The sequence below is a fragment of the Coloeus monedula genome, assembly GCF_965178545.1.
Source record: "Coloeus monedula genome assembly, chromosome: 2".
In the NCBI taxonomy this organism is placed as follows: domain Eukaryota; kingdom Metazoa; phylum Chordata; class Aves; order Passeriformes; family Corvidae; genus Coloeus; species Coloeus monedula.
The window spans coordinates 23106247-23131218 of record NC_138782.1 but is presented as its reverse complement, the minus strand read 5'-3'; the positions used below and the strand labels follow the sequence as shown (position 1 = coordinate 23131218).

The following is a 24972-nucleotide window of genomic DNA, read 5'->3' as shown; positions in this document are numbered from 1 at the left end:
ACACTGTTGCTCCTGACAGGAAAATAGCCAAGATTAATTATCTAAAGAGATCACAATGCTGTTTGTAGGTTATCAATTGGCTGGTAATGCTTGACTGTCAGAGCAGCATTTATTACATGCAAAATATTATCAATTTTTTTTAAGGTAAGATGAAGAATGAATGAGAAAACATGAAACAGTAAACTCTTCAAAGGTGCATAAAATAAACTTGTAGCATAACAATTTATCCTCTTCTAATTCACTGGCAAGTTGTGAGAATACCATGGAAGCACAGTATCTGATAGGCTCCTTGAACAATATGAGCTTGCACTTGGAGACTGGAAAATTGATGGAGATGCAGAGGATGGCAAACAAGCAAATGCTACTGTGTTAAATCCAGCTATTAGAAGTCAGATACCACAGCAAATGGTAAATTTGGAACTTTCAAGTGTTGACTTTTGGAATAGGATCTCAAAGGACAATTACAGTTATTATTTTTCTTGAAGTAATGTACAATGCCTGCAGAATTGAATATATGTTGCTGACATTTTTTTTTTTTTCAAAGAACTAGAACAAAAGGGGGAAAAAAGCAGTAATTTCTGAACTGCACAATTTTAATATGTCTCTATAAATGTTACTGAGAACTGTGTTTGTTGCCACGTAAGCGTAGTGAATTTTGATAACATTACAAGCTGAAAATTGCATCTGACAATCTAGTGCAGCATAGTAACACTCTATCACTCATGGGATCTGGTTTCAGTGTGGATATATGACTTACCCTTTACTGCATTTATAAACTTTTTAAAGCTAGGCTGCTTCTAAATGAATAACAAATGGTCACATACTGTTGAGAGACCTCAGATTTGCTCAATAATGTAAAAGAGTGACAACAATGCCTTGATGAATAAGATGACAATGTACAATCTTCTGAATATTTCTTCTAAAAAGACACAGCAGATTACAAGTACCACAGTGCTTATATTTAAATAATAAAATATTCCAAGAAACTTATGTTTCACAGAGACGTGCACTCTAGCTTCACCTAGTGAACCCTTATTTCAACACTTCTTTTCCTTTTAAGACATGTTTTCCTCGCAATTCCAAGATGAAATTTCATCCTATTTTAATATCCAGAAACTCAACACAGTTGAACTAGTTAACTAACAGGATGATAATTTTCAGTTCTGAATTTAGAAAGAAATCACGAAGCGTAACCCTTTCATAACTGATGGTATGATAAAGAAAATGAGTATTTAAATACAATATGGGGAAACAATTATTAGAGAAAAGATACCTGAGATGTTTGATCATCAACAGATCAATATTTAACACTGGTATCAAACATGCAGAATAAGTTGTGTGATAAATTATATGTTCTACAGTGTGAAACTCTTGTTTTCTGAATGAAAAAGGGAGAAAGTCTCCAGGAATACAAGTAGGATGAAAGATAAAAATTAATAAAGTCAGGCAATTGAACCTGAAGACCTGAGCCACAGCAGTAACAGTGAGCAGCGTTTGAGTTATTTTACCAGAATTGATTATCTGTTACACTACATTGAGATATCTAGATTATTGATCTGTAAGATTATGGTACTGGGGTCTCCCCACTTTTCCTCCAGGCATACGGAATGGAGTTGCAACAAATAACACTAAGTAAGGACTACTTTGTTATTGTTGTCACCCTTCATGTAGAACACAGCAGTTACTTTTTAATTTAAAATCAATGAACGTCTGAGAGGCAGCCTTGTTCCTTCAGCATAAATGAATCATTTGCCTTTGCCGATCACAACAACCCCATCACCAGCCAAGGTGAGAGTGGATATTTCTTTGTTGTCGTCAAAAATTCCCTACACCACAAATAAATAACGATATGCTGGAGCACCAATTAAGCTTTGTCAAACCCCGTTTTATGGCCACTACCATCAAACGTTCAGCCAACTTGCGATTGTGAAGTGGCATTTGCCTTCGTCAGGGCTTAACATTTGATATGCTCTGCCAGTGTAAATCACAGCAAAACAAAAAGCTCTTATTTATTTATTTATTTATTTAGAGAGGACCAGACAAGAACTATTACTGCTGTGGAACTGGCAGGTTAGACAAAAATAAGCAGAGTTGTGAAGCTGCACAATACATTTTGAAATGCCTGTAATGGGGGTATTATAAAGTAGAGAGAACTCTGACCCTCAATCAGGCTAAGTTCAGCATTATGTTTCTTAGCATTAAATCACAAGAGCATGGATTACAGAAAGGAAGAAAGCTATTTGCCTGACTTCTCTCTACTTACCCCTAGCTTGCTTCCAGCTATCATTTATAAATAGTGCTCTGGAGGGAAGCTAGGCATTTTATTAGGGAAAAAATAAAACTTGTTAAGACCACCTTGCCTGAAAACCTGGCTTTTGACGTGCTGGTGACAGGGACTGGAGCAAGCAGTGTCAAATGGAATAATTTTTAAGGAAAGACAACAGGAACTTGTCGCCTCATTGTATGCATTTACAAATAGAGGCTTTTCAGAGTATTAGGCCTAGTTAAAGCTGCCCTCTGGATAAAAAGTGTTCCCAAGCAGCCTCAGACAAGCTTGGGAGACAAACAGATGTGACTATGGTCCCTGGCGTTTGGCAAGAACACTCACTGTCAATAAGAAAAATATGAGCATGGACAGGGCATCAGCTGCACCACGGCCGAGCAGGCCTGCAAGTGTCATAGCAGCGGCAAACTTGTGGCAGAGGGAAATAAGAGGGCTGCAAAAGCCAGGCTGGTGTGAACTTACACTAGCTTGCCAAGAATTTTTGTTGTTGTTGTGTCATGCCTCAACGTATTAAACAAAACACTAGAAAAGCCGCTGTCAATTTTTATTCATTTTTCATCTTGCACACAGTGTTTAGATTCTCCTTTCTACATGGTAAATAAGAGCCTCAAAAACGAAGACAGACTGGGAAGGCAGCAATAACAAAAAAACCAGAAAAAAGCTATCAAAATATTAAATAAACCCCACAGATTTGATACAGCAAACACTTTTATAGAAGCAATGACAAGCAAAGCAATTCACAAGCATCTCTGCATTTTTGTGAAACATTTCCTCTGATAGAAATTTTGCTATTTCCTCCTTAAATAGTTGCAGTCTCTTTATCATTTATTTTTCTCAAGGTAATTGCCCTTACTACAGTAAGACGTCTAGAATTGTCTCTTTAAGCTCCCCTAACACTTATATCCATGCCTATACAACACAATCTTTTTCTATAATTTTCATAGCTCCACAGGCAAATCTTTCTGATTAATTCCCTTTCAGCAGTTACACACACCTCTCCAAGACATTTGCAACAGGCCATGTCAGATTTTTATCTACCTTGACCTCTGTAGTCCATGGACCACGTGGTTACTTTCTCCAAATATACATCTTGTTCTGTGGGGGAACCTACAGCTGAGCTGCTTTAAATGCAATCCACCTTCTGAGGAACTGAGGACCCAACAGGGTTCTTCACTCTGTCACTGGAAGATATCACCCTTGCCACTATCAGAGTTGAAAGTTCGCCAGTCACTGAGAAGAACACCACAATAAAATGGCTGTAGGACAGCAGATATTCCTGAACATGTGTTCTAGTTCTCTGGTTTATTACCTGCTTCTGTACTCACTATCATCACAAAACAAAACTTACTAATGAAGGCAGGTGTGAAGGAGTGTTTTTTGTTTAACAGTTTTTACCAAATTTCTGTACACTAACTTGGAAAATCTGATGCAGCATATTATTATGATGTAATAATGTTTTCAAGAAGACTGATTTCTATTCCATAATTAGATGAATTGGTAATGATCAATACTTGCCTATCCATTATATTGCAATTAACGTCTCTCACCTGAGGAAGAAACACACAGTAAACAGTGACACTCCATTCTGCCACAGTATCAGTGCATTCCTGCAGATGGCTGTAGAACTCTGCAAGTTTATCACTACTGAATGCTTCAGCTAATGCAGAGGCTTGATGAAAGTTCTTAAGTCAACTTCTTTCATGAGACATCACAAAAAGACCAAAGTTAACTGGTTTGCATTTTAGAAGGGACTTGAGAGAATTATTTTGAAGGGGAAATCTAACTGAAACTGTCAGTTCTCAGTCTTAAAACATGGATAAAAAAATACATATTCATATGGATATGATTATAGGAGAATGCAGTAGGGACGACAACTCACTTTCAAGCTTGAAATACCTGGGCAATTTCTTACAAAATGAAATAGAGTAGGGAGAGTGTGAAGCAATGTTCACAGCAGCAGTTAAAGATGGAAAAAACAGAACTCGATTGTGGAACAGAGAAACAAGCCAATAAAATGATTTAAAAAATGCAATGTGTGGAACAGCTCAACTTCATAAAAATCAAAAAATACTCTGTTATTTAAGTACCTTTTACACAAAAATATCACATAAATGATTCTCCTTACACAGAATGGACCTGTAGTACAGCCTATCTTGTTTTTACATGGCTTAAAATGCAGACACTGCTGTATCTGGTGTCCAGTGGAACACATCCACTAGTGCTGCTTAAATAAGGGAGTTTGGAGGAATTTTAATTCTTCCTGTACATTCCGAAATTACCACAAGTGACAGACAATGGCTTCAAGAGCATCAGAGTCAGTGGAACAGTTTATGATAAGTTTAGAGGTAAACACCATTAAAACCCTATCATATATGTCTTTCCAAACATCTCATAACACTAATAGCTAATTAAATTAAGACAAACATAAAATTCTACATTCCCATTTGATTGAGTCTCCAGAAGTATGGATTACATTAAAAGGTATCACTCCAAATACATGTACTAAGCAACTGGGGCTGTAAATTTGGGAAGACTACTCTGTATTATCTAGGTATAACAAAATACTTAATCTTTGCCTCTGGCATGCGTATCAATCTAACCACAGAAAAGATGCATGATGATTTCATAATATTACACTGAAATATGCAAGGCAGGTTTGCTTCTGAGGAAAAATACATGAAAAAAATGGCTAAGGAATTTTGTAAGGAAAGATGTCTTCTTTCCTTTGTGGTACACAGCTTGTCAAAACATGAATGCAGCTCCTGGTGTCTACTTGAACACCCAGAGAAGGGTAGCATGCGCAGTAATGCATCTGCCCCATGGACAGTTAGAGAGGGATGGTTCCTTGTCCATTCTAAAGAAGGCACCTGCCTTCTTTTGCTCTTTTGCTTTCTTGTCACTTTTCTCAGACAACATGAAATCAGTTCCATGCATGATTCCTCCTCATCCTTTACAAACAGTAAAGCTTTTCTTCAAATTTGTCTAAAGAATGACATCATCTATATAATAGATTGCTTCACTTACCTCTGCTAGTGTGAAAACCATTACACTAACCAGAAGAGCTATGCACTTTATTTCCCTTTTATTACATCTTAAAAAGATGCGATAAACCCATGCAACTCTATCAAACTCCTTTCATACAATGTCAATCCGTTCACAACATAACTTCAAGCATAAGGGTGACATACCTGTATTATTGAAGGTCCCAGTGCAATCCTGTTATGACTAGAATACAATCTTTCCCTGGCCCATCAGATTACCTCATCACTTAGTAAATACAATATCCTAGCACACTCCTTTCTGTTATCTTTAGCAGCACTTTTGTCATTCAAACACAGTAGTTGTCTAAAATTTATCTGAACACTACAAATCGACACATTCAACTTCACACTGGCATAATTTTAGTGCACATGATGGAAAACAAAAACCTGCATCACTACGTACGTTCTGACACCCATACTCAAGTCACTTATGCACTTTATTTGTGAAAAGAGACCCTAAAAAATAATTCTGTAGTAGAGGCCTACTGCCCTAAGAAAGGATAATGCATTGTTTTTTCTTGGTTCTAATTAGTAATTTAAGCATATGTTCAGCATTTAACTCTAAATGTTTGCCTTTTCCCCAAGCTCTAAGACAGCTGTCCAAGATGTGAATGCCAGAAAACATTTAAATATCAACATCTGTTGAATTATGTTAATTTAGTGTAATATAATTGGGCATGAGTTGGAATTGATCAAAAGTATACGAATTACACAAAGGCAAATCCAAACCAATATCTTGGTGTACAAACAAGTCACCAAGGAACACTGAGGAAACAAACCCAAAAAATACACTTCTGTCAAAAATTAGACAGCAAAAAACTTTCCGTTTTCTTCAACAAATGACATGATTTCACATTTTCAATACAGGAAATTAATATTTATACTAACTCAATATAAATTTCATATTCATTTAGAATATTTCTAAATATTTTTGATGGCAAGTTTCATTATTGCTTTGTGTTAAGCAGTACATGATTAAAAAAATGCTCCTATTTGTGCAATGGTGAAATGCAGTTTGAAAATAGGTCACAGTAACAGACTGTCATCCTGCTACAGGACAATATTGTTTCACAAATTCTAAAGCAAATATTCTTTGGTTTCTTCTTCATCTTGCAACAACACTGCTGCTATTTGAGAGATATGGGCCTTGATCCAGCTCTGAAGTGTTTTAGAAAATATCTTTATGACTTGAGCAGTAAACATGGATTTGAACAGACACTTTAATGGAAGGCCTTGATAGTGTACTCAGCTACACCATTTCTTCCAGGTATTTCTGGATACATATTTGTTTACCAAGTATGATATTCACTAAATAAACTTAGCATGGGACAAATGTATTTTGTCAAAAAGATTTTAAAACCCACATTTTAAAGTTCTGGATTACAGTCATATAGAGTTAGGTTAAATTATTGCAAACATTAGTGTTGCACTCAAAATGTTTTATAACAGGTAAGGAACAAGAAGCAACATTAAAAATCCAAGTATGTAATACAGTAGCTCAAAAATGGAGGACAAAACATGAAAATTGTATGTAATTTGAAACAAACTATCCAAATTTTCATCTAAACTCTTTCTCTCCTTACACAAAACCACAGTCTGGATAAAAGTCAGTGTGCCTATGCCTCAGAATTTTAATGAATGTGCACCAGGGGATACTGATTTACACATATGAGATTCAGGGATCCTTTTTAGTTTAGTAGGAACCTGATGTAAAAATCGGACAATTTAATGTGCAATAAAACCAGAAAGAGGGAAGCCCACCTTTCCTTCATGCACACCTATTCATCTTCATCCTTATGGTAAATGTGCCTTTGTGGTGGAACACAGAGACACAAAACCAAATTTCCCATGGTGGGGGAGACGATGGGACAAACGAGTAGTGGAAAACCAGAGTGCAAAACAACCTCCTTGACTGCAGTGCTGCCTAACCACAGGTTAAACAGTTTGGGGAAGGACAGTGCAAGTCCCTGTGCACAGCTCCTCCTCAGACCTTACACAGCAGGAGGGGCCTTCAGACCTCTGGAGCACAAATTAAGCTTATCCTTATGCCGTTAGTATTTTAATAGGTAAGCTGAGACAAGCAAAGTTTGAGCTGTGGAGCACAAACTTATGCAAAAAGACAGCAAGACAGAGTATCTAATGCAGGTGAATGTGAGAAACAAGCACACCATGTGCTAAAATTTGGTTACTTCAAAGTGAGAAACTTGCTATCAGTTCATTCAGGGGAAAAATTCAATCCAGACAGTACATGAGGAGGATCCAGAGGTACATAATTTCTAGAGGTCATCTGATTTTTTTACTATAAATGTTTTTAAAATCAGGAAATATTAACTTCCTGTTAAATACATGCTCTCCATGTACCTGGAATTCCATTTTAAATGACAAATTTTCAGTATCATTTAGCAGCTTGTTTATGTACCTTATTATAAAGTATATTAGATTCTAGTGCAAGAACAACAAAATTCAGCTTGTGGTTTTGTACCTAATTTTGCATTAAAGATGCCAAAGAAATTGCTTTGATGGAATTAATGGAAAAACGTATTTTCATAACAGAGCCTGGTTCAAAATTTCTTCTATTTTTGTGAAGTTCTCATTATGGAAGTCCAGTTAAGGTAACAGTTTAAAGACATTAGGTGATTAATGGCCATTTATTCAATAGATACTTTAAATCTATCCATGAAACACTACTGAAGCTCAAAGATTTCCATAAAATTAAAGCATCACACATTGGCTACACTTTGAAATAACAATTAAACTCTCATCACCCTGTCCTCCTCTCCCAAGTGAAAATCCTTCCAGCACCTTAAAAATAAGGCAACAGTACAGAAAACTCAATCAGGAATTGCTGTCTCCCAAAGCAGCACCATCTTTTATCCTTTCCAGAGAAGAAAAATACTAAACTGATGGAATAATATTGTCCCTGAGGGTGACAGCAAGGGAGGGAAGCAATGTGTCCTCAAACATTCACATAATTTAATCTGGAACTGCAAATATTATTAAGCAGCAATCATAACAGCACAGTTACTGCTTCATGGCACACCAAAGAGGAGATAAAACTGCTTAGTTGTTAATTTCTAATGATGTAAACACATTTGGATTTTAATGTTGTATCTGAATCTCCTGCATTATTAGCTCTGGGGTTACAAGACATTAACTTACTACCTTTAATAATTTTACACTTGAATTAAAAGGTGTGTTTAAATATGACTTTATTTTAAAGTATTTTTGTTGAGAATGTGTTCATGTGATAGCAGAAGCAAATCACCTAATAAAACAGCTATGCATTCCTTTGCTTTTCTGCAGTGTAAGTATGTGCACGTGTTCGTGTATAATTTTCAAAAACCGGCTGAATTTACCTCCTCTGGTATTGTAATTTCATTCCACAAAAGCTACATTAAACAATTACAGTTCTTGTAATTAACCAGTAGTCTAATGTACAGTTTTCTTATCCCAATCCATTAACAGCTGCTCAAAAAATGTAGTAATTAATGGTTTCATTTATTTTTGGCAACCTGCACCTCGACAAATAGTTTTGTATCTGTTGCAAATTAGGACTCTTTCCCAAACAACAGATGACACGATGGGAAAGAGGGAGCAGGCAGAATCCTTGCACATCTTTGTCTCTTTAGAAGATCAAATAAAGAGCAGCTGTAATGTTATTTGTCATATCTATGTAAAAAAGTACCATGTTCCATATCATCAGATGAAAATGAACAAGTGCTCTACAAATGCACGAATAGGGTTTATCCTTTAAAACTGGGACAGACAAAAAGCTGCAATTTTAACCAAAACAATTACAGTCTTTTGTAAAGCTCTCCTCAGGTTTGGTGCCATTTTATCTATTACAAGCTTTCTTTAAATACTAATTCCCAGAGAACACATTTATAAGAAGTTAAAAGACGTGAGAGTCATTCTCTTGTATCAGCACAAGCACAGAATTAAACTGGACTGAGAAAAACTAGGGAAAGGAGGGAAAGCAAGAGTTGCAAAAACCACAGGGAATTTCCATCAGTGTTGTTTACCATGGCAGGAAAAGACTTCAAAGACTTCTGGCCAGCTCAGGTGATCACTGGAGGACTGGCACACAGTCCTCCTGCCACACTACAGTAAAGGCCAAGTAGGGAGCTCCTGCTGATTTTTAAAGAAATATCAAGGTACTATCTCTACCTCAAGCTATGGTCTACTTTGCAGCCACAAGAATTGGCTAACTAGCTCATGCTAAACTGCTGCTACATAGATTAAATTCTTAACACAGCCTCAGTTTAGGTAGCTGAAACCTGACAGGTAAAATTCTACTCTACCTTGAAACCACTTTCATGAGTACGACTTAATCTTCTTTCAAGCCAGGAATGAACTGCATAGGAACTAAAAGTAGATTTTTTTTTCCTCTTTTAGACATCTCTGGGGAAAACACTAGCATGTGGAAAGCCAACAAAGAATTATCAAGATTCAACCCAAAAAAATTACTAAGTGGTAAAAATTTGGGCGCTATTTTCCTTTCAGTTTCTCAATTCAGGCATGTATCAAATTACAGTTACAATACAGTAAGAAAAAAAAAATGTAGATGAAATAACTCAGGTACTTAACAGGAGCAGACTACAAAAGAAATATGACACAAGACCTCTATGTAAAGGAAATGATTCCACAAGAGTAACTTATTCAGAGTCCACTGTTTTCCCAACCTGCAATTCTCTTGTTTCTAGTTACCTAGTTATGGCATTGACTGTATGACCAAAGGCAAAATATGAAGTTGGTTAAGTATCCTGCTTATTCTGTTAAATGAGGATAAAAGTACTTCCCCTCTTCATAAGGGGGCTGTGAGGATAAGTACATGAGGTATTTAAAGACAGAGAGAGAGCTGTGTGATGGATGTCCCCCCACATAGTTAACAATGCAATCACATGTTCAAAATCATGTTACAGCAGTTCAGCAAAATATCCTTCAACACTGTCCCCGTTGCTGATCAAAGGAATCTTAGCCAGGGTGGAATCTCCTTTAGGTAAAACCCTTCTTTTGTAAAATTTTAAGGAAGTGACTTAAGAAAACGTATTTTACCTCATGAGGGGAGCAGGCAAAGAGCCCATGATCAGCTCCGGCAGTTCAGCTGCCAAGCAGCAACTTGTTAACTCCCCGTAACTCAATCATGTTTGCCCACTGCCTCGGGCTACAGACAGACATTTGGTCTGCTAACAACTGCGCCAGATGAAGACATTACTATCCCAAGCTATTTGTTATCACGCATCTGCTGGAGATTATCAGCTCCACAGCTCTGCTGGAGGAAGAAATCGTGTGAGCACGCCTTCATATGGTTTGTACAAAACCAGCCAATTTAATTTAAATAGGTGTGTTGAGCTGACCAGGCTGGTTTTGCCCAAAGCATATTAAAAAATTCAGACAAAAAAGCTTCTCTACTGGCAAAAGAATAGGGGATGAAAACAAGGAGCTGGAAGAATTATCTATCCTTTAAGCAGTGTAGCTGATTTGGAGAGGAGACCGTTCCCATCCTAATGCAGAGAGATAATACAAACAGAGAACATTTTCCAAGGCTCTAGAGGAGAAAGCAATGCAACTTTTTAAAGAGCCTTTTTCAGTACTGTTAATAATCTAAATAATGAATGGGAAAACTACATATTTGCAGATTAAATCTTACCTGTATAGGTAGCATAAATAGATAGATATATTGAACTGTATCAGTGTAATATAACCTATCCAGGTTCTAAGTTTTGTAGTGCAGGTCTGTCCCCCACATCTGGTCTGTCAGTAGCCATATCAACAGTTCTCTACAATCTATCTTGGCACTAGCAAAAGTTCATGTTAGTTTGTACAGGATTAGATAATTATCATTAATTTTGACAGAAGAAATCTAAGACATTAAACCCAGTACAGTAAAGCTCATCCCAGACAGTATGATTCCACCACAATGAGACAGCTGCAGACCACTGCCACGCTTAGAGCTCCACACCTTTCTGATGTATTTACACAGTAAATTATTCCACAAGTCACTGATCTAATGTAATAAGGGTATTTACATATTGTCTACATGCTGAGACAAGAACTGTGTTCAGTCATCCAAAAGGGGTAAGAAAAGTCAAGGCAAGCATAGAAAAATGTGTGTGTACACATCTCAAGACACATATGAAAAACAAAAGAAAGGTCTACCAGAATAGCAAATGAACAAGAAATGCAGTTATCTGAAAATGATACAAAAAAAAAGACCCAGAGAAATTCAGTCTTGCAATAAAAACAGCTGTATTCTGGATATGTACAATAATTTTATAGAATGTCCAAAACTTGTCCACTGCTGCTGTTGTCTCACTGCATTTAGCAACAAAGAGCAAGACAATTTAAGGTCAGAGCCACTACTTCTTATACGCCTCTTTTTAAGGGATTGCTCATCTGAAGTAGCTGGAAGTGTCTGTATATGTTTAATATATACCATGTAAACAAGACTGTATGCTTTCATATTCTAAGACAGCAGATGGCCTATTAAAAACATGAGTTTTGTAGTACTTTGAATTTTTTTTTAAGTCACTTCAAGTTTCTATGGTAGACAGAGAGAATGGTGGTTTTCTGAAAGAGCACAAGTAATTATCTTGAAATAACCTGACTTATTTGGATGAATCTGGACTGTGTACATCATGTACCTTGTAATACATTGTAATAAGAGTTTATGTAAGTGCTACTTTAACAATATGGGTATTTTTTTGAAAATGCTAATCTTCACTTATCTGGATTTGACACATATTACTTCTACACAAAACTGCCACATCTTTATTGGGATAAGAGTCAATTAAGGTACTGTTGACTGGACATGAAGAGAGGTTGAAGATCATTTCATGTATTTAATGCCACTTTGCAACTCTCTCTTCTAACTGCTTGTGCAGGTAACAAACAGTTCCCAAGAGCTTCATTGGCCAGGATAACAAACATGTAAGTTATGATTCTGAATTCCTCATACTCTGTTTTATTTTGCTACAGCATAAAAAAGACCCTAAAATGACTCTGAATATAATCTGTTCCTTACTGCTCACTTTATACCCACTTTATACTCTCAGTTTCCTGTGAGCACTCTGATAGTAAGAGTGCATTTATGGTGAAAATTCTATCTAAAGTTAACTCATTCAAAAATTTGGAGTGAAAATATATCATTTACAAGTGCACTTGCAAGAAAATTATGCAGAAATTTTCAGAATTTTAATATAAAAGGTTTGATAGACAAAGATAATCAAAATTTTTATAGATGAATGACTGACACTTCTGTAACCTATGTTTGAGAGCATGTAACCAGAACTTCTATACAATGAAAAAGATTCATATTTAATATGCATATTTAAAAAAAAAATTGGTCTCCCTTTCCAGGTAATCAGCAAGGCAAGTATCTAAGAATATTAAAATCTTTGGTCTGAGTGACTGCATATATACTAAAAAACAACTGGTTGACAGAAAATTGTCTCAAGTGGTACCATAGAATCATATGATGATATAAATTTATTACAACTTTTTGAAGAAAGTAATTTAATGGCACATTGCCATCTTTACAGACAACATAAAAATTGTGTAAGGTGTTGTGCATAGCATGGGAAGCATTTCTGTAGTTTCTCATTTGAAAAAAATACTAAAATTAAAATAATTATTTGGTAGAATGGATTCAGCAGGTGACTTGCACATAAAAAACCCCCTCTAGAAATAGACTCCTATATCAGTAAGTTCAGTCTTGAAGTTTTTGTCTTTTGAGGGGAAGGAAAGAAGATGGAGATAGAAGTAGATTTGTTTTTATTAAGTCTTCACAATGAAATGTTTATTGTCAAAATATATGAACAATTTAAGTGTTACAGTATTTGAGTTATCTTCTTGATTTCAGATATGCATAATATAATTTTATGTTTCCAGCACTTAACTTACATGCCAGAAGCACAAACCTTACTTTGGCATCCATTTAATTATGATGTTCTAGAGGTTAAGTTTGGCAAATGCAGTTGCATTATAGTCACCAAAAAAGGTCAAACACTCATACATAAGGCAAAGATTATGCCATTCAAAAGAAATTCTTGAAAGTTAGTTACAAATAAACCCAGGAGACCTTTGAAAATACCCCATAAGAATAGTGTAAGTTTTATATAAAGATTTGAGAAATCACCAAATACATCAAGTGTACTAAAGGCAGCTGCCACATTAACTTACCTGCTGGCTGTTTTTACAGAGCTGTTCTTCTTGTGTCCCCTCTCCGAGCGGTTGTCTCGCAAGAGCTGAAGCTGTTAAAAGAAAACATGTTCAGAAGAGTCTCACAAACAGTGCCTTCATTTGCTTTTTAGAATTTTTATTCTGACCGTGCAGTTATTTCCTCTCTTGAGTAATCTGTCAATAGTTTTCATCCATGACTTTGAGATGGACATTAATAGAATTTTACAATAGTAGCTAATATGTAAATATATATATCCCACCAATTTAAAATGCCTGAATAATTGAAAATGTAAGAATTAAAGCATTTTCAAAGCATATTAGAAAGCCATGCAATCACAATTTCACAATTAACTTATCTGTAAAATTTTACAATTTTCACAATTTCAATTTAAATTTTTGAAGTCATATAATTGGAACTGTTTGGAGGACACTTAACTTATAAAAAAATTGTTCAGGTTAGCACTTGTATCTAAGCAGTTATGAAACAGTTGTAAACTCTTCTAAGCCCCAGGAGCTTTAGTAATTTGCAAGTTGCAGAATCAACAAAAACACAGTATTAAAGCTTCCTGTAATAGTGAGGAAGTAGGAATAGTGAAGGATTTGTTTAACTGAAATGGTGACTCAGCTTCTGAAACAAGCTGTGATTTATTTTGTTTATTTTTAGACAAATAAAGGAAGACTTTTCATTCAGATGCCAACACTCAAAATTGTATTTCCAGCATTATGACATTTATCAGACGAGTCAAGGCACACTGACAGTAAAAAATAACCATGAGAATGCTATACTAAAGAAATTGAAACTGGACAGTATAAAAACTCCACAAATGTTGTTTGAAATGTCTCATATATTGAAGAAAAATTAGAATGAAAGACTGTTTAGAAACAAAGGAGAGGCAAATCGACCTAATATTCACAGCAAAGACAATTGAAAATCCTGTGGAAATTAGGAAATGATCAACTTTAAGACTTGGACAACCAACCCTTAATGTTGTAGATGACCATGGACTCCAAAAAATGCCACCAGTTTGAAAAACTGAACAATTTCTCCTCAACTCTCCACAGCTTCCCTCTTGTACAAGGAATGCTTCTTGTAATTTCAACTATCTAGTTCTCAGATGCAGTAGTTAACTATATGAATAAATTTAGTGAGAATTTTGTTGGTTGTCAAAATTACATTACACCATCACACTCATTTCTTTTCTTCCTCTGTCTTAAAAAAAAGCTCAAACCCATTATGTACCAGTAACATCTATAATTAGTGACATTAGCTTTACTTCACTATTCCTTAGTAATCTGTAAATTACAAATTCAGTTAACTTCAGATAAGCTCTGAAAATACAGCTCTTAGGAAAGATGGAAAAACCCACATAAAATATAAAATTAACTCAAATCTGCTATTATCGCAGAAAAATTGATTAATTCATCAAACTCATGGTAACCTAGTTTTTTTTAGATGATCCTTACACTAGAAAATTTATTTCAAAATAATGAGAGTTAAATGTGAATTATATAAAGCTGTCTATTTAGAGGTGAAGTGTCAGTCAGCTTATTGTAACATGCTGGAGTCACAATTTACAGCTAAAACTACTGTGCTTTATCCACTCTGGCAGTTTTGGGTAAGTAGTATTGCTTGCTCTGGAGTTCAAAAGAAAGGGGAGGGAACAGGAAAGGTTTAAACTATGACTTACTGGAGCTACAAGAGTTCATGATGGATCATCTGAAGATGAACCTTCCAAAGACTCTTCAGACTTTCTTTCCTTTTGAAGTTTCAAATCTTATTTACATTTGCAAAAGTACCAGCAAACTGGCACAGATCTAATGCAATCAACTGTTAAATCAACTTTTTCCAACTTAAAAAAATGGAAAGTTTGTGTTAAATTTCAATGTATTAATGATATTTTCAGCTACTTTTATTTAGCAGTTGAAGTTAACTATACATCTATGGAATGAGAGCAGATTTATTCTCACATTTTATAGTCCTGGATGGTATGTTCTGTTTAGACCTCACTACCATTCACAAAGAGAGGTATTCCTCCATGTCTGAAGACAAGCTAAAGAACTAAGTGCCATGTTGTTAATCAAACATTAAATATGGCTTCACATTCTTGCAACCACATCTCCAGGCTTGGATCTCCCAGGGACTGCACTGTAGGGGCTCAGCAGACAACCTAGTAAGGTATTTTCACCAATATCTGCACCATGATGGAGATGTAACAGTTCTTTTTTTACTGCAGTAGGCATTTTAACCAATGAAATGCAGAAAAAAGGAATTGAAGATCTTCCTGTAGAAGGCTCCCCACTTGTGTAACTGGTTCTGTATTTCTTGATTTTGGGAGCAAAACATTTTGCTTTCCAGCATTTTAAGAAATGTAACATTTGGAGATACCACAACTGACAAAATCATTAAAAAAAAAAAAAAAATCAGAATTTTCATTTAAACACTAAAACCTCAAAAATACTTAAGTGAAATTAAGTGACTAATTAAAGATTTTTAATTAAGAGAATTTTGGAAATGCACTGCTGTTAATATGTTTGCTTAAAAGAAGATATGAAATTATACCTGCTTTGTTTGCAATGTCTTAAAATATTAGCCCATTACCTCTGGAGTAAAGTTCTTTATACATCTCAAGTAAACTGTTCTTGATCAAAGCAGTTCTTACCTGGCTGTGTTCCTTTCTAGCCCCAGGGCTAAACCAGTGACTGTGGGAGAAAAAGAAAAGACAGGTTTAACAATATAACTAACAAAGCACATGCTGTCATATGACCAGTCTGTGCATGCTTTTGGGTATTTTATTGCCTGCCAGGAAAATACAGCCGTTGGCTATGCTTTATTTTAATGGGGTATTTTTATTGAATGCTTTAAGTTTGTAACAGTTCTGAAAGAATGCATCACAGTTTCACTTCTGAGCAGCTGCTGGCTTTATAGGTAATTATATTTCGTCAAACAAGCTAAAATAATACGCAAATGATGGTATTTTAATATACTACAATGCACATGCTATAAATTAAAGTAATTCCATATTTAGTACTGAAATGGTACTTATTAATGATTATAGCTGAAAAGACTTTAAAGTAGTTTGGACTACCTAATAGCTGTTAATGTATTATTTCACAAACTGAGGTCTGAGTTTGAAACTAAAGTGAAATGCCAAGTCTGTAGTCAAAACCTAGTGGCTTCATATCTCCATACAACTGCAAAATTGTGACTATTGGTAGCTTTATTTCATAGAGATGGAAATTCAGAGTAAGATTTTGACATACAGGGATGTCACAATGTGCCTCTTCCCTCAACAGCAGTAAAAGCATAATAATACTGGCTCACATACACACTGTGGTCACACAGAACTGAATTACCATCTGAATGGAGCTGTAGCAAGCATCATACAAACCTGCACACTTGCAAAAGGAAAAGGAGAAAGAAAAAAAACCCCTACAACAAGGGGGTCTCAAGTTACATACATGTAGTATCTACATACTATTTGTGTAAGCAAGCAACAGGTTTTGGTCAAAGGATAAAATAATTCCATCCATTGAAATACTGCACAAAAAGAGCATCCCACTATCTGCTATTATGCTTGCACATTCCTCTAGAAGTGTAACCAAAGATTACAAGCTTAACTTAGCCATGCTTTTTCTGAAACAGTTCAATTCAATGCAATTTAGCCCCATTTTCTCCCCCAAGCAGCCACATAATTACACTTCAATTTTTACTTTAATTAGTATACTGAAAAGATTCAGATTCCATGGAACTGTCTGGTTTAAATCCCTTTTAATTTTCAAGTCACAAATCTGAAAGTTTTGTGGCTTTTTGTCACTCAACTTTTCTGAGTTTGATAATGAGCAGCCAATCCTCTCATTCTTGCATAAAAGACCAGCTGTCACCCAAACCTCCATACTGCTTTTTCTACTTTTAAGGTGATTAAGGAAAAGGAGATGGAAGTGAAAAAGGAACAACAGCAATAAAGTAAAAAGTATACCTTGAGACAAGGCAGACATCTACGTATTTTGGACATGAAACATTCATCAATTGTACTCAGGAGTTCAAAATCTGGTGAAAACTGGGAGATTCCATGTACACACAACTTTGACACTGATTTTTACCATTTTGTCCATTCCCTTAATTACAGTATTATTTGTTTGCTTGTCTTTTTAAGTAAAATAAGTAAAAGTAAAACCCATAAAATAACAGTTGAATTACTGGTAGAAATCGGTAGAAATAACTTACAAAATCACAACCTCTTGAATTTACACACACATTATCAAGTTATGAGATGAAACAGAGGTGGATTAGAGGTGTAAAACAGTTGGTACTGAGGAGCTGATGTTTGTAGTACCCCTGGTTTGGCAAGTTTTGTTTTAAACTGTGGATGATGTATCTAGTAGCAGTTAGAATATATAAATATATCTCCAAATATACAAATTATATATAATTTCCTCATCATGTATGTCTATGTTTTAGAGTTTTGTTTTGAAAAATAAAGGAAAATATAATCTTCCAAGTGTTCAAAAGATGTAACCAATAAATAATGCTGTTAATGTTGTCAGCGGAAGAGAATAAGAGTTTACAGTAATGACAAACTAGAGTAACTAAAGAAAGTGAATTACATTCCCTATTTACAGGTGTTTAAACAACGAATTCAATATCTTTTTGTGAAAATTATTATAAACTTCTTCCTTACATGATACATCATGTGAAAGACTCGAAGATATGATGCTTATGTATTTGCATACATTCAAGCTTGGCATTTCTGAATTTCTCTTTAGAGAAAAACAAAACAAGTATTTTCAAAGAACCCATTTTTGCTATCCAGCCTTAAACAAGTTTGCATTTTAGGAAAGGATACTTAGAAAGTTCATAAAAAGACATTTACAAAGACCTGAATTTCATGTTTCCTTAAGAAACAAAAAATGAAATAAAAAGGATTTTAAGTACTCTTATTAAATAAAGACCATCAGGTAAATTGAGCTGTGGCTCTCATCACATTTGTGCAGTTGTAAAATGTGGCTTTGAGACAGGGGTACCATTGTAAAGCAAACCATAGCAAAAAGTTATAACTCCCATCACTGGTACTCACTCATGGTGAAGAGAATCCTGGGACAAGTGAACTGTTTTCCTGCTACCACCTGGTCCTGGAGTTATCTAATGGAAACATAAAGGAAAAATGTCTTTGAATAATGGGGCAGCATATGCACAAAATGGTTGCTTATTAAGAAAATACATCACAAACATTAAACACAAAATAATTATACTAACACATTATACTAAATACAGTAAATGCAATTAGCAATATCTGCAATTCTAAAGTAAAGCCTGAGTGCAGAAAGTGCTATATGAGATTAAGCAGAATCCTTTACGTGTAATTCTGTTTGGATGTCAGACATAAAGACATCAAGGACCTAAGTTACTTTTCTGTAAAGTCCATGAAGTATTTTACTTCCAAAAAACAAAAATTAGATGTTTTGAAAATCATCGGCAATATACTGTCCTTATTTATTGCTCATACAGCAAAAAATTTATTAAAAAAAACCCCTCCCAACACAAAACTTTTGAAATTCAAGTTGACAGGGGATAGAAAGCAAAGGTAAAATAAATTTTACCACACTGTACTGCAGTCCTTGTCCAGTGCTTTATATAAACTGAAACCTAAGATACATGATAGCGTCAACTGAAGAATGATCTTCAGAATGCATGAGAGCACATGCAGACTTTTGCTGATGATGACATTCTGATATTGCTCAAGAATGGATTCAAACAGCTTTATTTTTATTTTTGCAAAATGCTTAATTCATGCCCATGTGTAGATAGGTAAAAGCAGAAGAGTAAGAGACTACTCATGAGACACAAGCTCAAGGAACTAGAGCAGCAGGCAAATTCTTCCTGATGGAAAGAATGAAGGAACAAACTTTCAGTTCCTTGGACACAGTTTTATAATCAGGAGATAACCAGAGGTGGAATGAAGTCAGATGTTGGGCCAGTTTTGACAAGAGACCACAAAAACTCAATGGTAATATATTTACATGGCTCAGGCTTGCCAAAAGTACGTAAGCTGGAGATTCATGGATAAAAGCAGCCTACTCGTCATTAGAAGAATAATGAGCTCAACTCTTAAGTGAAAATATCCCTATTAATGTAGTTTTGTAATGGAGAAAAGGCAGGGCAGTCAGAGCTCCAAGTCTGGAAGACTTTCAAAGAATGCTCACTGAATAATTTGAGAGCTCCAAGTGGTTAAAGTATTTGAACAAAATCTGCTTCTTTGACCTGAAGAATGATGTCACTGTAGGCTGAATTGAGAAACAATAAAGTGCTGTCACTTTTCTGGCTGACGGGGATTAAGAAGAATTGGTAATATCTTACCTCTGAAAAATCTATGCAAGCATACAAATCATAGTAGAGGAAATCACGGCAGCTACCTGGGAGAACATCACCTACTGCCTTATGCCCATTTGGAATTTACTGTTTTACTAGACTGATCAAGGCCTTACACAGCCACGGGATGATAATAAAACATTGACCAAATGCTACTGTTTCAATGTCATGGTTCATCTAATAATAAAACTGAGAAATGGCCATTCACAAAGACAGACATGGAAATATAAACCAACATTTTAATATGTAATTTCCAAATTTTAAGATTAATAACTAAACTGTTACTTTAACACTACAGGTAAGCATGCAGCTCAGCTCTTGAGAGTTATATCCTGCATTAATCTCAAAATGAGGTTTTCATGCTATTCCAGTGGGTATCCCTGGAATATAGTAATCCATTTTCTACACTGTGGCTATAAGAAAAGCCGACCGTGCCTATGTCATGCTTTGTTAGAGGTTCATGATCACATTATCTCATGGTGGACCTGACACTTTTATTCAGTTTACAGTATGTTCTGTGTACAGGCAACTTATTTCCTTTGCCAGGGCTGCTGACAACCTTTTCCACACTATATTAATCTTGTTTACAGACTTTATCTTGGTACAAATATCAGAAAACTGAACTTTTTATCTCAGGGAGAAAATAAACAACATGTTGACAGAAGCAAAAGCTATTTTCTGGACTAAAATTGGTTGTTTACCTGCAGCCATACTTATGGAAACAAGTTTAAGTTTCCAGCTTACTCAAAATACATAATCTGGAATTTAATAAGCATGGAAATTTCAAGAAAATTCACTTGATAAATTGCCAGTTTTAAAATAATATAGAAACCACAGAAGTATGTTTTTCCACCAATTTATATGAGAATATGAACTTGCTTGGAATACAGTTACAACTGATCACAAAGTACAGAGTTCACATTTCTCCTGCACACTCCAGATGGCTTCAGCTACCACACAGCCACAGAATATCTGTAAAACTAAACTCATAAGGTACACACATACAGACCTTTGCATGAAGCTCAGTGCTGATTATTGTAAGATTCCCAACATGTTAATACAAATTAATTCCTGTTTGCAAAACTTACCCAGGGTGTAAAAAGCTAAACCAAAACCCACTGCCCACCTTCATCTGCCACCTCACTGTTACAAAAATCTCCAAGGATCTGCTGAATGTCCGCAGAAGTGAGCGCCAATGGCTCCAAAGTGACAGCAGGTGACAGGACACTAAAAACAAAACAAATACCCTCTCCACTGTTCAGATTCTGCATTCATGCAAAAAAAAGCTGTTATCTATCTGTTCATCTGTTAGATGATGGTTTGTAATAACATAAATACAGTAGATTTTTTTTCAAATCTTTTGATGGATAAACTTTTGTGGAAAAAAGCCATTGCACACTTAAAAGTGTGCGCACAACATGAACAGAATTCTGACTTCAAAAGTTCCTTCCTATGAGACATTAAAATGCCTAGGAAATTCCAATATCTTTCAACCTTTTTAGTATATTTTTAACTACTTAACAGACTATTTAACAATCTGTGTATCTAGAAGTCACACTACGCCATAATCAAACATAATGATAATACTGGGACTTAGGTAACTTAACTAATATAAAAAGTGAAACTATTTATAACTTTTTCTAATTTAAGACTAGCAGTTTTTAAAAAAGATTATTAGCTGTAGCAAATCACTAGGAATGACATCCTAAGGGATGAGGAACAATATTGACCTCTAAAAAGTGCAAAAGACACAAGTCTTCACACAGACCAATTGTGTTGCACCTCTACCATGGCTTAGCTGCATAAAGCCACAATAAAAGTAGGACTGCAAACAGAAACCAGGCAAATGTTTGAGCTTCCTTGCTTGTCATCTTCCTCCTGGGAAAAAGTCTCTCCAGGAAGAAATACTGCAAACTCACAGTTAATGTAATTGTTTTAATATTAAAAAAAATTAGGGTTATTTTTGGAACACTTAATTTCTTCTGGCTACAGGTCCTTTCATCACTGCTTGAATAAGATGACAAGGCGATGGCTGCATCCTGTTTACAGAATCCCTGAGACGCATGTACTTCAACTCAGAGACAAAGTACTCCTGGTTTGCAAAGATTGTTTTGCCTGAGAAATTATGACCTAAACTGATGGACACAGAAAAATGGAAGAGTATTCAAGTTTTGCCTCAGAATACACAACACTATAAACTGCTGCCCAAGACCACAGAATTACAGAATCACTACAGTTGGAAAAGACACCCAGGATCATCAAGTCCAACCTTCAATTGAGTACCACCATGCCCACTAAGCCATATCACAAAGTGACATGTCTACTCATTCTGTGAACACGTCCAGGGATGGCAACTCCACCATTTTCCTCGGCAGCCTGTTCTAATTCTTAAGCACTCTCAGTTTTTTCCTAATATCCAACCTGATCCTCCCTTGCCAGATACTACACATGACAAACTTCTGAAGTGATACAAGGAAAAATGTTGGGATTAAACAGAAAAACGACAAGAAAGGCAGAGGATTTCACTCTGAAAAAATAATATTGAGCACCCCAACTTTTATTTTAAAATGCTAATAATACAGAATAGAGTATTTCAGCTGGAAGGAACCTACACTGATCATCTAGACCAACTGCCTGACCAATTCAAGGCTGACCAATTTTGAGCGTGTTGTTAAGGGCATTGTCCAAAAACACCAACAGGTTTGGGGCATCAGCCATGTCTCTCAGAATCCTGCTTTAGTGTTCCATCACCCCTTTGGTAAAGAAATGCTTCCTGATGTCCAGTCTGAACCTCCCCTGGCACAGCTTTGAACCATTCCCACATGCTGCATCACTGGGTCCCAGGGATGAGAGATCAGGCCATCACTCTCTATTTCCTCTCCTCAGGAAGCTGTAAGAGGTCGTCCCTCAGTCTCCTTTCCTCTAAACCAGGCAAGCCTGGTGTCCTCAGCCACAACTCACAGGACATGCCTTCCAGCCCTGTCACCAGCTTTGTTCTCTCCTCTGGACATGTTCAAGGACCTTCACGTCCTTCTTAAACTGTGGGGCCCAGAACTGCACGGGAGGGGAGGCTGCACCAGTGCTGGATACTGCGAGATCATCACCCCATTTGAGTGGCTCACACCACTGAGGGACAGGGAGGAAAGAGGCCACGGCTCAGTCACAGGGTGCTTGAACACTGCCACTTTATATGAACAGGCTAAAGGGTGTCCAACACTGGAGCCTGTACAGAACATTATTTCATAAAAAATAATCAATTTACTGGACCAATTTATGCACCTTCTAACTGAATATGATAGTGCTATTTTAATTTACATGTGCTGTTTAAAGTAGTAGTTTAAAGAAAAGGTACTACTGTGTGCCAACAAAAACCCACAACACATTAACACAAAACAAAAATATGCTACATGTTACTTAACAATTCTGCTTCTCATTTGAACTGTTTTAATGTTCAGTTACTGAATTGCCCAAAGAAAATCATTAATTATTTTTTAAGACATCTATGATAGAAAGCTCCCAAGTATGGATGTGTTCAAGACTCAGTATTTTCTTGTAATTTTAAATAATATAAACAACCCTAATATGCATACCCATCCATACTTCTTGTGCCTTGTTTTTTCCCATGTTACCACACAATCAAGTGAGCAAATACGTTCCCTGTTTATAATTTATGTTTATCATAGGGCATAATATTTTTGAAAAAACACAGACTATGTCCTATTCATAACTGTTCCTCAGGTATATTTTCCATTACTGAAAAAGTAAGTTTCTCACAGATTAAGTAATTTTTAAACACTGAAAGTGGTATTTTGCCTCTTGAATTAGATTTTATGCCAAGCTCTCTGTAGCATGTGCAATGAAAAGATACTACTGAGCTCATTTTTTACAGGATGTTATTTCCTTGCTATGATTTGGTGGACTTGGCAGTGCTGGGTTTATGGCTGGATTCAATCTTTCTTACAGGTCCTTTCTAATCTAAATGAGTCTATGATGTGCTTAAAAGAGCCACATAAATAATTATGGAAGTATTTGACTCGAAAGCTTAGCTTAGTCATCACAATTATGGCACATTCATAGCAGGCAAAACCAGTAAAATTCCAGTAAAATTTTGCTGGACACTAATTACCCAAATAAGCTAGCTGCTTTCCTAAATGAAAGAACAGGTTCCTTTTTCTGCTCTATAAATTAACTGCTATAATAAACTACAGCTTAAAAAGTTGTATAGCAAATAAAATTCTCTCAGGCAGGATTTTCGGCAAAGAAGTTGTTTTCCAAAATGAAATGCAATTAAAATCAAATTCTGGAGAACAGGATTTTGCAGAAAATTACAGCATGACAATGTCAAATTCATAATTCACGTATCTGCAATTGTCAATTTATAGGAAATTAAACTATATCAAGGGAAGAAACAGAGAAAAATCTATTCTCCACATTTTATTGCACTGATCAAGAGCAATACCTATTTATTTTCAGTATCTATTTAGCATTACTCATTTTATACCCCTTCTTCACTAGGAACCTTAGAAAGTACATGCATGTAACAAAGTTCTGGATTTAAAATACATATTTAAAAAAAATATAGATGCACATTTGACTTGGAGCAATATAGAAAATTATGAAAACAAAAACAGCTATCACAGTATACATTACTGGAATATTACCATAACCCTTGCTTGACATTACCATTACATTTTTATTCCCTCTGAAAGCACACTCTTGCTGAAGGGCCCAAACTGACCATTCCAGAGAAGCATCTCTTTAATGTACAGATTACCTTTAAGTGATGCACAGTCAAACTCTACGAAGTCTCCATGAAGACAAGGCTCACTGGCAGAATAGTTCTATACCAGTTTCTTGCTACTCTAGTCATATTTCTTTAAAATTAACCTCTTACTAACACAGTCTTGCAAAAGTCAATGGATCATTGCCATTCTGCTTGCAAATACATGCAAGTGATATGGAAAGAAAAAAATCTCTAAGAAAAATAGGTCAAAAGACATGGACTTTAATACTAAAACAAACACCTCCCTGTACATGTTTTCCTGTTTTCTCTTAATCTATTAAAGAAAAAGAGAGAAAATAAGAATCAGTAAGTTTCT

At 35.6% G+C, this 24972-nt stretch overlaps 1 protein-coding gene across 1 annotated transcript in view; it reads right to left on the bottom strand.

The window, feature by feature from the left end:
• The window catches only part of GPATCH2 (G-patch domain containing 2), a 117359-nt gene that overhangs the window by 13412 nt on the left and 78975 nt on the right, over nt 1-24972 (bottom strand). Inside the window, exons 6-8 of the mRNA XM_082277266.1 lie at nt 18582-18646; nt 16167-16206; nt 13507-13577 (exon numbers count right to left, since the gene is read on the bottom strand). Of these exons, the coding sequence (XP_082133392.1) occupies nt 13507-13577; nt 16167-16206; nt 18582-18646 (176 nt within the window). The remainder of the gene's footprint in view (nt 1-13506; nt 13578-16166; nt 16207-18581; nt 18647-24972) is intronic.